Source organism: Artemia franciscana, chromosome 11 (genome assembly GCF_032884065.1).
Source record: "Artemia franciscana chromosome 11, ASM3288406v1, whole genome shotgun sequence".
In the NCBI taxonomy this organism is placed as follows: Eukaryota; Metazoa; Arthropoda; class Branchiopoda; order Anostraca; family Artemiidae; genus Artemia; species Artemia franciscana.
In genome coordinates, this window is record NC_088873.1 from 11,051,400 (window position 1) to 11,068,224 (window position 16,825).

Here is a 16,825-nt window from a genome sequence, read left to right on the forward strand (position 1 = left end):
CTAGTAAAAAGAATAAGAAGTTTGGAGTCGCAACATTTTTTGCAAGTAACCTCTGTTTCTCAATGCTTAATTATTTAGAATAAAATTTTTGTTTATTTTTATTATGGGTAGAATTATAGAATTTACTAGAATTATTTAAGTTATACCTTGCTATTATATTAATTATTATGTAATTATATTTTAATTATATATCATTTTAAAGTTATCATATTATTTTAGAATAATTTTGAATTGTTTAAAATTATTATTTATTTCTATCACCAGTTTTGTTTTACTTATTTTGATTTCTTCTTTTGCTGTATTACTACCAAGGGTCTTTTATTTTCTTATGAATTTCTATCCTTCTTTCAAATAGTTTTTAATTTTCTTTTCTCTTTAAAGAAAAAAGACCGCTCTAGCCTCTCAGGGTCAAACGTTTATGCATCTGTGGTTTTCCTTAGTATTACTATCTGAAATATGCCATTCGTGGGCTGATTATTAAAAAAAACATTTATGTAGCTTTTCTTATTGTGTTGCGAGAGCAACACTTTGGTTTTGTCGTGTTTTTTTCCTAGGACCCCGATTTCAGCTTATTCCTAGAAAATGGTAAGGATCTAACCTCTGCGGTTTCTAAGGAAAATGTGGACCTTAGACCGGATTGATGAATATGACTTTGCATTTTGGAAAGCTTCGTAGAGCTCTTGCCTTGGGCCAAAAAGGATGGTTTTTGCTTGTCCTTGTGCCAGTGTCTATAGTGTGTGAAGTAACTTGGCGTTTTATAGTCTATGTCAGAGAGAACTATCTGAAGTTATACAGTCAAGCTTTTGTTTCATCAAAACATTTTTCTGCTTTCGAGTGGAAAGCTCCGTTCTAGCAGGCAAGCAGGTAGGCAGCAGTTTCAAATTGAATATGAACTAAAATCTACAAGTGTTAAATATATGCGGCAGTTACCTGGCCAACAACCAATATGTCTTCTTTGAGTGATAAATAGAAAAAATTACAGAAATAAAAAAGTGGGGACCAAAGGTGCTGCCATCTATTGTTTCTACCCATCTCTGTTCGTGATTTGAGCTGAGTTTATCATTTGGTTTTTTGCAATTGAGATTGCGGTAGAGAAATGGTATCAGGTGTACCTCATAAAATTTAAAAGTTCTCTCATTGCTAAAGAAATTAGAGTTTATCCTTTGCTCCTTTCTAAGTAATGACGTTAGAAACTAGCCTAAGGCAAAAAAGTCAAAATTTGAACTAAGACAGATAGATTTTTTTGACAGCAGTCGACAGCTCTTGATGAGCTGATCAAAGTATATGTCATCCACTTTTTGGTAGAAACATTCCATCATAAGATATACTAGTTTGAAAGTTTGAAAGTTTGAAGGGTTTGACAACTTCAGTAGTAAGGTACACACTGAAACCAAAAATAGTCCGATACCAATTGTGAGACATATAGATAAGTTTTAAGCAGCAGTTGGCTGTTAGCTCATAATCATATTTGGCAATGAGGGTTCGCAACTTTTGCTAGTTGTAGTTAGTGTACCTTTTATTTGTTTCCGGTGTATTTAATGGACCAATTTGGTTCCAGCGGCAAGACATGTAGGGGACTTGTAAGTAATAATCGGCTGTTAGGCCACAATCATCTTCAACGATGAGGGGTTTGCAACTTTTGCTAGTTGCAATAAGGGGTTTGAAACTTTTGTGAGTTGGTGTACTAGTATTTATTTTAAGATTCTTACAGATTAACAACTTCAACGTTTAATCGGAGCGAGGAAACAAAACCAAAGTGTTGCTCTCCTAAGACTTTACTTGGCGAAGCCGAACAAAGGTTGCCGCAACACCTCACGTTGCCAATGCAACGTAGATCTAATTAGTATTAATTGAGATGTAAAGTAGATATTTTCAATATTACTCGGAGGTTGAGAGGAGAGGGAGGTCTCTCTCTATATTTTGAGTGGTGATTATTTTATGCTTAGGTTTTTCTATCCACTCTCTTACCCTTGCTTTATGTCTATATCTTCTCTTCTTCTTCCTATGCATTTCGAAATCTCATTTAGTTATATATTAATTGATATTTTAATTTTTTTTCATTAGGAGATTCAGGCGTATTTACAGGTGCTTCTGGTGAAAAAATAGCTTACATGTCTGGACTCGAAAATAATCATTATGGTGGGTTATCATTGGCCTATGACTCGATCAAAGCCATTGAGGTGCTGCTTGGTGGTGATGCTGGGTTCCGTGGTGTTGACATTCTTTTTACATCTCAGTGGCCTAAATCTATTACTAACTTCGCAAGTGTGCCGGTAAGTGCGAAATATTTTCTAAGAGAATCACTTTCAGAGCTAGGGAAAAGTATGCTTTGTGCCTGAAAAATGAGAAGGAATGACTTATTAATAAAATATAAATACCACGGAATTACATAGCTTAGACGGCAGAGAGCAGAGCTTGATATTTAAACTTCAAATAACTAATCGGAAGCTAACGGTAAGCACCAAAAAGTTTTTCTGAAAAAAAAAGAGAAGAAAAAAAGGGGAGAAGTTGAGAAGAAAAAGCAGTGAAGGCCACCCCAGTTCGGTACGTTCCAAAAATAAAGATATATTTATCGTTCACTAGTCCCCACATACTGAGCAAAAATTATTTTTTTTGAGAACAGGTGTATTTATATTCTTTTTTTAAGTTAATTTAGGAAATGTTCATCCGGAATCTTCTTTATTTACATGCTAATAAAAATATTTATATATAAATATATAATTATAATAATTTATTTATAACCCGCTACAAAAAAAGAAAGCGGAGTTACAAAAGAAAAAAAATACTTTAAACAAGGTAAATAAATAAAGAAAAAAAATCATCTGAAGAGTAAGGGGTTTCTTGGCGGGCAGATACTTGTAGGTGCCGTGGGATAGTTTGCTAGTAACCTCTGTAAGTTTTAACTGATGTTGGAGAGTCTGTAAACAGACATGATGTTTTGATTTCTACACCATGGAGGTAGGTATACTAAGAAACGGGACAAAAAGAAATTATGTTATCGAATTGATTGGATATCTTTGTTGTGAAGAATAGGGAAAACTCCCGGAAGAAACAGAACCGAGTGCTAAGTAAAAAACTGAAGATGATTTAGTCAAAGTTTTTCTATTATATCTGCCTCAATTGACTACAATTTCGGAGCAACTAAAAAGCATTTTCTTTTTGCAATCAGCGACGGCATGAGTCCGGAAAATTTTATTTATTAACAGTCAAAAAAGAAGAAAATGCGTTTTCCATTTACCTTTGCATATTTCTACGAAAAATTAGGTAACATTTTTTTTTTCCATCAAAATATTCCATTACAACAAGGTGCTTGTTAAAAATAACTGTTATTTTTTTTTCTTTTCAATACGTTGTTTCTAGCAACATGAATTTATTTTCATAACTGAGCCGTGTTCTGTTTCAGCCAGGTTTTGAACCTAGTGGTTCTTGTCAAAACTAACTATATAATTTTGTTTTCAATACGTTGCTTCTGGCAATATAAATTCATTTTTATAACCGAGTTTGTGTTCTGTTTCAGCCAGGATTTGAACCTGAAGCAAGCGGCTCTCCATTGGTTTCTCGATTAGCTTTAAAGGTGAAACCCCGATATCATTTTGCAGGCGTCGAAGATATTTTTTATCAACGTCTACCTTATAGGTAATTTATTTTGAAGCCCTTTTGTTCTGTAGTGTCGTTTGTGGTAAGAAGTGGCCTGAAGGTTAAAACAGGCGAAGTTGATGCAACATACACTTGCATTAAACCCCTACGCTTAGCCACAAACTAATATATTTCCATACAACAGGGATATAGGCAATTTGACGTGCTCCCCCACCCCCACTATAAATAACTAGTTTTACTCCTGTTGATGACAGATGTGGTGGCAAAGGTAATTGCAGGCAAATTATGTTTCTTTATTCATGATTTATAGAAAGTAGACTCTCAAAATACTAGTCACTAGATAACAGAAGTGGTTTTAAACATCTAGGCCCTTTTTTTTTAACAAACTTGTCGATCTTAGGTAAAAAACCATTAAAATTGATTATCAAATCCAAAAAATAATGTAATTAAATAATAATCATAATCAAATCATAATAACTAATTAGTTAAATTCATTTGATATTGCTTTTCTTCCGTAAAATTTCAACATTAAAAATCTGTTGATATCCAAAAACAATCCCACCTTCAAAGGAAAGCTATACCTTCTTAAGCTCTTTGGTGCCACGTTTTTCAGATTATTTTTGTTGGTCATTCGTTTTTTTTTATTATTATTATTATTATTTGGTGCCCGTTACTACCTATAACTACACACTGAGGTATTTTCATTTAACGTATTTTATTATTCTATGTCAACTCGTGGCAAGGGACTATTAAGGGAATTATGTTTCCTTGTTCGTGGTTAATATAAATTAGAATCTCAAAGTAATAGTCACTAGGTAGTAGAAGTGGTTCGAAACATTGATGCCCTTTTTACCGCCTTTTTGGCCCTAGATTAAACATCAGCAGAAGATCCCAGCATTATTTAAAAGCTTAAATACGCAATCCGATACTAGCTTACATAAACTTATGAAGGTTTGGATAATTTGCCTCACCGAATGTTCAAGGGTCTGCAAATGTGAGAGGGATTTTTTTGTTGGGGAGGGGGGCAACCTTGAAATGCCCAAAAATGAGGGAATTCTTCGCGTACATGTGAAGGCATAAGAAAATCGTTAGCATTTCAATATTATATTCGTTTCACCTGCGAAGGCTCCCTCCCTGTTCGTTGGTCATTGGCCCGGCAAGATTGATGGCCGTATGGTTATTCAATTACATTTATTACCTTTCCATTGCATAGTGTATTGTACATAAGGAACACTTTTGCTTGATGTAAGTCTGCTACTTCGTAGAATATAATTATTAATGTCTTCTTTTGTCGCTCATTTTCCGTTGATTAAATTTTTAGAAGGTGTAGGATCTAAGTTTTTCCCATGGAACACTCCCTTTTTTTGCAAAGAATGCCCTTTTTTGGATGTTATTAAAAGTATGGTCTCAACCTGAGTATTTTAACCTTAATTGAAGGGATAGGCCTTATAACCAGCAAGTTTAATTTTGATCTGACAAAGAGTAATTTCTTAGACCGCTTCATTTCCATTTATAATGTCAGAAGATATGTATATATAATACCAGACTATCCCATATTAGTAGACTTACGGACCAGCATAACATCATACAACTGTTTTATACGGATCTGTGTTATGTTTTTATCATTATATTAGACTTTGCTTGTTCTAACCAACAACTTCAGTTTATCAAATAATCTCGTATCATTGGAATTTTTATTTTTTTTTTTGGAATTTTTTTTTTTGGATTTTTGGGAATTCTTTTGTATTGGAATTTTTTTTTGTCTTCTTTTTTTCTGCCTAGTGTATTTTTGTTTCTTTTCTTCCATGTGTTAATACTTTTTTTCCGTTAATAAAGGCTCCCGGATGAAGCCAAAATTTTGACTTAATAGTGTATGCGTATATTTTTTTTCAATTTCAGTAGGCCTACTCTTCGCTGCCCTATTACATTTTCGTACAAAGAAATAATTTGTTAATATTTGTATTTATGAATATTCGGTAAATCTCTTGTCAAGTTTCTAGATTGCAGAACAATGAGAAACTATTCAGGTTGAAACATCAACCTTAAGGGAATACACACAAAATTAATCCTGTAAAATGGAAGATTTACGTATGCGTAAATACTTTTAAAACATGGATAAATAAATAGGTGATGAAATCACCGTCATTCTCGCGACTCAAATTCACCATATATAAACCTGGCAAATTTGTCATCCATTTTGTACTATTTGGTGATTACTTATCAGTTTAATCTCATGGTTTTTGAATAAATATTATTTACTCAGATCGAGTCATTTTCTTATGTAGTCGAAGGGCCCCGTGACCTTTAAATTTACGTATTTATTTATTTAAATTTTATTAAATTTTATTTATTTAGATTGACGTATTTATTTTAGGAATCATAGAGTGCTTGCCGAATCTCAGAAACATGTAACTCGTTTTATTGGTGTGGCTAAAGTTGGCAATAAGTCTCAAAAATGGTTGTATGCATTTAATTTAACCCCTATGTGTAAAATGGATAATTCAACGTTAGTAGAACAACCAACTGATGCAACAGAATCACCCTACATAAATGATGAAAGTAAGTATGAATGTAGCCTAATTTACGGCCAAATTCTGCTGATATAGAGATGACTGTATCCAGGATTTTGACCGGAAAAATACATGCATAAAAAATGTGCACGGAAAAATAGAATAAAAAAATCATAAAAACATAAATACGTAAAAAAAAGTTTAACGGTAATTCTAAGTACTACTGAATAGTGAAAATGAATTCAGAATAAGTTGAAGCCATATGTGAGCTTTTAGGTAAATATACAAGATTTGTGGGAGGGGGAGTAGAAATTAATCTCTTGTCTCCCTACATTGTTGTCAGTGAATTTCCAAAGAGTTTAATTTCTAGGAACTTTGTTTATTGAAATTGAAATAACTGTTTGTTCGTAGTAACAAACTGTATGTAAAAAGTTACTCGTGCTAATAATAACAACATAACATCAAGAGAGTTGACTTTTCATGGTGAAGAAATAAAGAAAAACAAGTTTTGCATATGAAAATAAAAAGTGATATAAAAGCTTAAAACAAATAGAAATTATCTAGTTTATGAGGGCTACTGCCGTTTTCTATAAGCTCTGCTCTTTTTGCCGAGGTTTTGTAGTACTTTGAAAATACCTGTTATCCTAATTCAACGGCTCGCGTATTTGAGCAGTCGTTGCTAAAGGATTGGGAGGAAAAGTGTAACTTTAGCGTAAAGAGTAGGGGGCTGTGAAGTGGCACTACAGTTAGAAGAATAAGAAGACTAATATTTTTAAAGTTTTGGCAAATATGATAATACAAAATAATTGATAAATGTGATAAATTATTGTTTAAATTGTCTTATATTTGTAGAAATTGTGAACGTCGGACTACCTACAAAGCCTGAACTAAATCAGTTTTTCTACGATACTAACTATCAACCAGGTGAAGCTGGCCAACAGAAAAAGAAGAGAAAGTATGAAGAAAATAGACCGCCTGGTCCACCTTCGCCTTGTTGGTTCTGTCTCTCTAGTCCTGATGTTGATAAGCATCTAATTATAAGCATTGGAGAGCATGTAAGCTCGGTTCTATTAGTTTTTAATTTGGTTTTAGTTTGATCAGTTTTTAATCTAACAACTTTCAAATTTGTTCAATTAACTGTCATTAACAAGTTAACTGTCAAAGCATCGGAGAGCATGTAAGCTCATTTCTGTTAGTTTTTAATTGTAGAGAGTATGTAAGCTAGAATTTGTTTAATTAACTGCCATTAAGAAATTAGCTGTCAAAGCATCGAAGAGCATGTAAGTTCATTTCAGTTAGTTTTTTTTTGGTTTTAGTTTGGTCAATTTGGATCAAATCTACAGCAAGATTTTCTCGGAAGGGTTTGTTCTCATCTTGCTCAATGTTTGTAAATAATTCTAACTCAGGTGATGTCGTTCCCTGCCTAAAACTGCCCTCAGAGAAGGGTGTAAGCAGCCCTTGCCCTTGAAGGCTAAAAATATATAAAAAGTGCAATACTTAATCCTAAGCTGCCCCGACAATCTCATCCTTACGTGCATCCTCTTCCTGCTCTATGCCAAGACTATTTTGCTGAAACTCAACACTTAAGACAAATTCCAAGGCTTGGTTTTAAAAACATACTTCGGGCTGGTTCATGGTTTTAAGCGTTGGAATCCTTTTCTTCGTAGAAGTATTATTTTAACTGATAATGGATTTGGGAGAGTTTTTTGTTTCAAATTACAAAAAAGTTGAATTTTTTTTTGTAATATGTGCACCTCTATTTGCTCATTTAAGTTTGTCTTTCTTTTTCTTGGCCGCCTTGTTGCCTTCGAAAAAAGTCGTTGTATTTTATTGTCGCCATATAGTATTTTCCTCGTTTTGTTATTTGTTTTTTTTTGTATGTTTATCTATTTGCCTTTTTTAAAGGTTTATTTTAATCTACAATTTTCCATTCAGTTTTATAACGTTTGCTAAAATTGATTGTGCTGCTACCTATCCGTATACTCTCCCTGAGCCCCACCTTAAGACAAGTTTTTGCAAAGGTTTATGCCTCTAGCAATACATTTGGCTCCTCAACCCCGAAAACCCCGAAAGTGAACTAAAAGTTCGGAAGTGCGAAATTGAAGAATTATAATGGCAATCAAATATTACAAAAATAATTAAGATTTATTATGATAAAGAATAAAAATAATTTGTATTGATAATATAAATAATAGGGATAATTTGTCGCTCTTGGCAAAAAGAGTATGGGCTTCCAGGAGTTGAAACTAGTAGTAGTGTGGAGAAAAATCGCCAACGCACTCGGCAACGCCAATGAAAGAGATCCAATAAAACGCAGTCTTGTGCAGAAAGACAACTCAATTGTCTTCTATAATTTACCATTCAGTTTCTTACTGAATGCTAAGATCGATAATTCTGTTACCGATCATTGACAGTCTCCATATACACCAACTCCCGAAAAAACTTTCTTGTTTAAAGAGAAACACTGCTAAAAAATACATAATTTTATGTTTATAATTATTATTCAATACAATACAATACAAAATACAATTCAAAATGGAATTACAATACACTTATTCCCCCTCGAAAGGCTCCGTGGCCCGGGATACAAGGGGGGTACAAAAAAACAACAAATAACAACTACAATAAAAGCAATATATATAAGTGGTATACAATATAAGCAACAACTACAAAAAAAAGTGAGAACAATAGAACATACCTGAACATAGAGAATATACCTGAGGCCTGGGAGTCAAAGCGCAGAGAAGAGAACCACACACCATGAACAGAACTCAGGGGATATCATCTCCTCAGAGGAAAACAAGAAGAAAAAAAAAAGTTTGGCAAATAAAATCCTTTAACAATAGGTTTAATTCCTCATCCCTGAAAGTAACCAACAAGCAAAGAAAACTAGCAAAAATTGTGCAAATAAAAATAAATAATGTAAATAGAGATAATGCTACAATAATGATAAAACTATTGATAATGAATATAATAAATACCAAAATAATAACAATAACAAAATAATAAAAATTGTGCAAAATAGCTAAAAACAGGTAAAATTTAGTAAGTGTAAAACAAAGCATTAATGAAATGGATGCAAAAGAAATACAATCTTGGGGAGAGAGACATGCTTGATCCCAAGGATTTCCTCTTCTTTTCCCTTTTTTAAGTTTTAAATAATTCGATCAGGCTAGATAATAAGGCGTAAGTATCAGCCTAGTTCGTGATAAAGGGACGATAAATGTTACTTCTAACGAGATTAGTTGAGATGTACAAACGTTTTCGGCTATGCGGACGTACGTGCGTTTTTTTGGTGTTTGTATGTGTGTCTGTGGAGGGGTCAGTAATAAACAAATATGATAATATGAATTTAAAGTGCCCAGGAATTCGCCGCCGAGATCAAACTAGTACATGACTGGAAAATCATAACTGGAATATCAGATTTTACCTATGAATAGGTTGATTGAGATCTGTGGACATACCTGGCTATTGTTATGGGGCATGTTTCCACTTTTTTTCCGTCGGCGGGGGGCAATAGTAAAAAAATAAGATAATATGAATTTGAAGTGCCCAGGAATTCGGAAAAAAACTTGCAAACATACCCAAGGATGTCCTGCAAACATGCCCTTTTGTCCTTGGGCATGTTTGCAAGTTTATTTCCGTTGGGGGGGGGGCAACGAAAAAAATATGATAATATGAATTTAAAGGTGTTTTTATTCGGTGTTTGTATGTGGGGAGGGGGATTTGGGGCTTTCGTCCTTGGGTATGTTGGCAAGTTTTTTTCCGTGGGAGGAGGTGGGACAACGATAAAAATATGATAATATGAATTTAAAGGTGTTTGTATGTGGGGGGGGGGAATAATAAACAAATGTGATAATATGAACTTAAAGTGCCCAGGAATTAGCCACAGATGTAAAATCAGGACATGACTGAAAAGTCATAACTAGAACATCAGATGTTACTTCTGAATAGGTTAGTTAAAATATGTGGGCATATCTGTTTTTAGTTCTTGGGCATTTATGCAAGTTTTCTGTGGGGATGGGGGGCAAATAATAAAAAAAATGTGATAATATGAATTTAAAGTGGCCAGGAATTCGCCGCAGAGGTCAAATCAGTACATGACTGAATAGTCAAAACTGGAACATCAGATGTTACTTCTGAATAGGATAGTTGAAATCTGTGAGCATATCTGGTTCAGGTTCAAGGACATTTATGCATGTTTTTTGTCGGTGGGGTTTTGGAGGGGGAATAATAACAAATTATGATAATATGAATTTAAAGTGCCCAGGAATTAGCCGCAGAGGGCAAATCAGTACATGACTGAAAAGTCATAACTGGAACATCAGATTTTACCTCTGAATAGGTTAATTGAGATCTCTGGAAAGTTTTTTTTTCGTGGGGGAGGGGGGGACGATAAAAAAATATAACAATATGAATTTAAGGGTGTTTGTATTCGGTGTTTGTATGTGGGGAGGGGGCTTTGGGGCTTTTGTCCTTGGGCATGTTTGCAATTTTTTTCTGTTGGGGGAAGGGGGGGGGCAACGATAAAAAAATATGATAATATGAATTTAAAGGTGTTTGTATTCGGTGTTTGTATGTGGGGGGCAATAATGAATAAATGTGATAATATGAACTTAAAGTGCCCAGGAATTAGCCACAGAGGTCAAATCAGGACATGACTGAAAAGTCATAACTGGAATATCAGATTTTACGTCTGAAAAGGTTAATTGAGACCTTTGGATGCATCTGGCTGTTGTTATAGGGCCTGTTTCCACGTTTTTTTTCCGTGGGCGGTGGAAATAATAAACAAATATGATAATATGTATTTAAAGTGCCCAGGTTTTTGCTACAGAGGTCAAATCAGTACATGACTGAAAAGTCATAACTGGAATCAGAACCTCTGAATAGATTAATTGAGGTTTTTGAACGTATCTGGCTTTTGTCCTTTGGCATGTTTGCAAGGTTTTTTTCCGTGGGGGGGGGGGGCAACTGTAAAAAATATGATGGTATAAATTTAAAGGTGTGTGTATTCGGTGTTTGTATGTGGGGGGGGGGGGGGAATAATACACAAATGATAATATGAAATTAAAGGGTCCAGGAATTCGCCACAGAGATCAAATCAGGACTCATAACTAGAACATCAGATGTTATTTCTGAATAGGTTAGTTCAGATCTGTGGGCATATCTGGTTTAAGCTCTTGGACATTTATGCAAGTTTTTTTTTTCTGTGGGATGGGGGGGGGTGGGTGTGTGGTATATAACAACCAAATATGATAATATGAATTTAAAGTGCCCAGGAGTTTGCCGCAGAGGTCAAATCAGTAGATAACTGAAAAGTCATAACTGGAATACAAGATTTTACCTCTGAATAGGTTAATTGAGACCTTTCGATATATCTCGTTTTTGTCCTCGGGCATGCTTGCAAGTTTTTCCGTGCGAGGGGGCAATGATAAAAAAATATGGTAATATGAATTTAAAGGTGTTTTTTTTTGTGGGAGGTGGGCGATAATAAACAAATATGATAATATGAACTTAAAGTGCCCAGGAATTCACCGCAAAGGTCAAATCAGTGCATGACTGAAAATTCATAACTGGACTATCAGATTTTACCTCTGAATAGGTTAATTGAGGTCTTTGGACATCTCTGTTTTTTGTCTTTGAGCATGCTTGCAGATTTTTCTCGTGGGAGGTGGGGCAATAATAAATAAAATATGACAGAAAAATTTAAAGTGCCCAGGAATTCGTTGCAGCGGTCACAGCAGCACATGACTGAAACGGCATAACAGGAACATCAGATGTTGCTTCTGACTAGGTTTGTTGAGATCTGTTAACGCGTCTGGCTATTTTTCTCGGGCATGTACGCAGCTTTATCGGGGGAGGGGGTGGTAAACAAATGATCTTAAGTGCTCAGAAATTTAGGGAAACAAATTTAGGGTGGGGTGGAGAGGATTTTGCGATGGGATTGGGATTCATAATTTTTCAACAGTCTGGAATATGCATAAATTTATTGCATATTTTGACCATTAAGCCGGATTTATCCTATTTATTGACCTTGGCTGTAGCGACTGATAGGCCTGTCAGCGGTCAGTAGAAAAATATGCAAACAATTAGCCAATCTTTGCAATCAGACTGATGATCCCAGGACTGGTCTGTGGAACGATTGTAAAAATTTGATAATTCTAAAGTAAAGCAGTAAATAGGTTCCTTGTCAAATATTTTTGACTCTACACTTTTGATTTTTGTATTTTTCATGTTCGTTTTATATATTCTATGGTATTATTTTCAAATGTAACAGACCCTCTGAACAAAAGCAATATGTTTTTTTTAAGAACCTTAGCAGATCTTTTTAATTTAGTATTATCTCATAGCTATAATTCTACTCGAACTGTCCTCATTTAGACTTTTAATTATGCTCTCATTTATGCTTTAGTATTTCAATTATGAGAGTTCGAAAAAAATAAAGAACAAGACAAAATCCTTGGGATTGAGCCTGTCTTTTTTGCAAGATTCTTTTTTTGTGACACTCCACCTCGCTGGGTAAGGAAAGTCAAGCGTTTAAACCCATTTAGGCAGGTGGTATTCCTCTGATGAGCCCTAATGGAAGGTAATTACTTGGAAACATTTCGTTAGATTTAAGGTGCTTTTTCTTATAAATTTACAACAGCTTACATGTATTAATAACGACGTTGGATGGATTTGGACATTTCGGTTTGGTTGACGGTTTGGTTATTCTGTGTTGTCCTGGGTAATTGGATAGGTGAGTAAGGTTAAGACCTCATTCAAGTGCTCATTTATCTCAATTGCTGGATTAGGAAGTTATTTTCTTCTTCTTCTTTTTTTCTTTCTTTCTCTCTTTTTTAGCCTAGTTACCTCTACTAATTACCTCTAAAACATTATATAAAAGAGTAAAGATTCAAAGATTTTTTTTTTGGAATATTAGTATAACAAAATCTGCAGAATTTTAGAAAAGAGATTCATGTCATCACTCTTACTGTTTTGGGTCATAGTGGTCTCAGTCGCTAATACCATGTAATTACGTTGACGCAGAAAGGATTAAAAATGGAGGGGGGAGTGTATAGGGAAGGCAATTTTTTGTATCTGTCAAAACAAACATGATTTTTTCTTTCAAATGCCACAGATTCTTCGACAACTTTCATGAGATACAAATAAGTGAACATAAGCAACAACATTCTTTATTTAAAGAGTTGGCACCAGGTGAGGCTGAGATAGAACTATACAATATAATCTACGATTTTTTTGAATTAGGGGGAAATACTTAAACTGGATAAATTCCGCGTCCTCTTTTCAGGTTGCCCAAAACATGCAGTAATGCACTGTGATCGAAAACTGTGAAATCGAATTTGAATTGTCTCGGGACATTCTTCTTTCTCTCTCTCCCTCTCTATCTCTTTCCTGCATAATTTGTATTGTGACAACCAATGAGAAGCCAGGAAATTATGACGCAACTTCCAATTTACTTGGTATCTAGTAATATAAGAGGTTTTTTATACTGACAAATCCGATTGTAAATTTATAACCTAGATTGTAATGTGTGCCTTTACAATCTAATATGTGCCATAAACTTACTTGCAGTAGGACCAGGTGTTTTTTCCCTCAGGTGGCATCGGAAATTCAGATGTTTCGTCAGACTTAGTTTAACCGTAAGCTCCCCAGACTCATGGAACGTGATCGGCATGTCTTTGACTCTCGGATCATCTTTTAATAACATATGTTTGTCACAACACAGTATTTCCACAAAACGTGTTTTTAAACGTTGAGTTTCTAAGGGTCTTGGTTTGCTCTTTTCTAGGTTGAAGTAATTGTTGGAATCATGATTAAACTCAAGTTATAGCACGAAAAATTCGTTTCTGATCGGTTTTCAATCCTAGACTAGACTTTAGTCCTAGACTTAGAGTATTACAGAACATATCCTTTTTTTATTTAAACACTTTATTGGCAAATCTTTCAAATTAAAATTTCAAATATCATTAATGAGTTAAATTCCTTGTAATAACCTTGCCTACATAGAGGGTGTCCATAGAACAAAACTAAATATAACTTTGGATTCTTATCCCATTTCTTGTTGATGAAAAACATCTGCTGTGAGGATAAACCAATATTTATGAATGACATCTTGGATCCGAATATTCCAAGAAATTTGGATCTCGAACGTTAAAGTCAAATTAATTTCCATTCCAATTCATTTTCATATCAAATCTCAAAAACTACTTTCTACTTAGTTGAATGCATCATATTAAACAGAGTTATGCAAAGTATTCACGTACTAGGGAAGGGAGCATCTGGCTGTGTGTCTGCTGCAATGTAGAAGACTAATGTAGATACATGCATCCATCAATGTAACAATTTGGCCCATAGATGCACCATCTACTTTCAAACTGGTTTCTTGGTCTTTGAACAAATCCTATACGAACCTGTTCAAAGAGTTCGTTTTGGTTATAATTCATCAGTGGATAGGGCCATTGGCCTTTCCACTGTCTGATTGGTGCATGATTCTGTTTTAATATACGTGTCAATCCTAAGCTGTCCCGACATTCTCATCCTTGCGTGCATCCTCTTCCTGCTCTATGCCAAGTCTATTTTGCTGAAACTCAACACTTAGACCAATTCCAAGGCTTGGTTTTAAAAACATACTTCAGGCTGGTTCATTGTTTTAATCGTTGGAATCCTTTTCTTCATATAAGTATTATTTTAACTAATAATGGATTTGGGAGAGTTTTTTGTTTCAAATTACAAAAAAGTTGAATTTTTGTAATATGTGCACCTCTATTTGCTGATTTAAGTTTGTTTTTTTTTTCTTGGCCGCCTTGTCGCCTTCGAAAAAAATCGTCGCATTTTATTGTCGCCATATAGTATTTTCATCGTTTTGTTAATTTTTTTTTGTATGTCTATCTATTTGCCTTTTTTAAGGTTTATTTTAATCTACAATTTTCTATTCAGTTTTATAACGTTTGCTAAAATTGATTGTGCTGCTACCTATCCCGTATACTCTCCCTGTACCCCACCTTAAGACAACTCTTCCCCGAAAACCCCGAAAGTGAACTAAGAAAACTAGTAGGGTGCGAAATTCAAGAATTATAATGGCAATCAAATATTACAACAATAATCAAGGTTTATTATTTTAAAGAATAAAAATAATTTGTATTGATAATATAAATAATAGAGATAATTTGTCGCTCTTGGCAAAAAGAGTATGGGTAGCTTCCAGGAGTTGAAACTAGTAGTAGTGTGGAGAAAAATCGCCAACGCACTCGGCAACGCCGATGAAATAGATCCAATAAAACGCAGTCTTGTGCAGAAAGACAACTCAATCCCAAGGATTTCCTCTCATTTTCTTCTATAATTTTCCATTCAGTTTCTTACTGAATACTTAGATCGATAATTCTGTTACCGATCATTGACAGTCTCCATATGCACCAACTCCCGAAAAAATTTTCTTGTTTAAAGAGAAACACTGCTAAAAAAAATACATAATTTTTAAGTTTATTATTATTATTCAATACAATACAATACAAAATACAATTCAAAATGGAATTACAATACACTTATTCCTCCTCGAAAGGCTCCATGGCCAGGGATACAAGGGGGGTACAAAAAAAACAACAAATAACAACTACAATAAAAGCAATATATATAAGTGGTATACAATATAAGCAACAACTACAAAAAAAAGAGAGAGAACAATAGAACATACCTGAACATAGAGAACATACCTGAAGCCTGGGAGTCAAAGCGCAGAGAAGAGAACCACGCACCATGAACAGAACTCAGGGGACATCATCTCCTCAGAGGAAAAAAAACTTTGACAAATAGAATCCTTTAACAATAGGTTTGATTCCTCATCCCTGAAAGTAACCAACAAGCAAAGAAAACTAACAAAAATTGTGCAAATAAAAAAAATAATGTAAATAGAGATAATACTACAATAATGGTCGTCCTGGCCGAGTTGGTTGGTGCGCTGGATTCGGGATCCTTTGTCTGAGAGGACGCGGGTTCGAATCCCAGTGTACCCAATTCTTCAGTTGGGACGGGGTTCAGTGGCGTGACTCTGTAAGCATAGCCAGAGTCGACCCAGCTCTAAATGGGTACCTGGAGAAATCTGGGGAAGGTAAACAGGAAGGGTGTGCGAAAGCACAGGATGGCTGGCCCCCAACCCCCCATTGCACTTCCTGGCTGAAGGGCCAAGAAACGGAGATCAGCACCGCCGGTAGGGACTGTAAAGTCTAATGCCGTATCCTTTACCTTTTTTTTTACCTACAATAATGGTAAAACTATTGATAATGAATATAATAAATACCAAAATAATAACAATAACAAAATAATAAAAATTGTGCAAAATAGCTAAAAACTGGTAAAATTTAGTAAGTGTAAAACAAAGCATTAATGAAATGGATGCAAAAGAAATACAATCTTGGGGAGAGAGACATGCTTGATCCCAAGGATTTCCTCTTCTTTTCCCTTTTTTAAGTTTTAAATAATTCGATCAGGCTAGATAATAAGGCGTAAGTATCTGCCTAGTTCGTGCTTCGCACCTAGTTTGGATTTATCGTTCATTTCTGGTAGAAGAGCTTATGACAGGAAATTAGGGGCCTCTTTTTTCCCCTTGGCAGGGGTAAAATCAGCGCTTGACTGAAAAATCCTAACAGGGACGATAAATGTTACTTCTAACAAGATTAGTTGAGATGTACAAACGTTTTTGGCTATGCGGACATATGTGC

General features: G+C 34.7%; 1 protein-coding gene across 1 annotated transcript in view; it reads left to right on the forward strand.

Annotated features, from left to right (window-relative positions):
• LOC136032800 (CWF19-like protein 1) overlaps positions 1-16,825 on the forward strand; it is a 70,294-nt gene that overhangs the window by 18,175 nt on the left and 35,294 nt on the right. The window contains exons 4-7 of the mRNA XM_065713185.1: positions 2,065-2,273; positions 3,518-3,636; positions 5,972-6,156; positions 6,960-7,162. Of these exons, the coding sequence (XP_065569257.1) occupies positions 2,065-2,273; positions 3,518-3,636; positions 5,972-6,156; positions 6,960-7,162 (716 nt within the window). The remainder of the gene's footprint in view (positions 1-2,064; positions 2,274-3,517; positions 3,637-5,971; positions 6,157-6,959; positions 7,163-16,825) is intronic.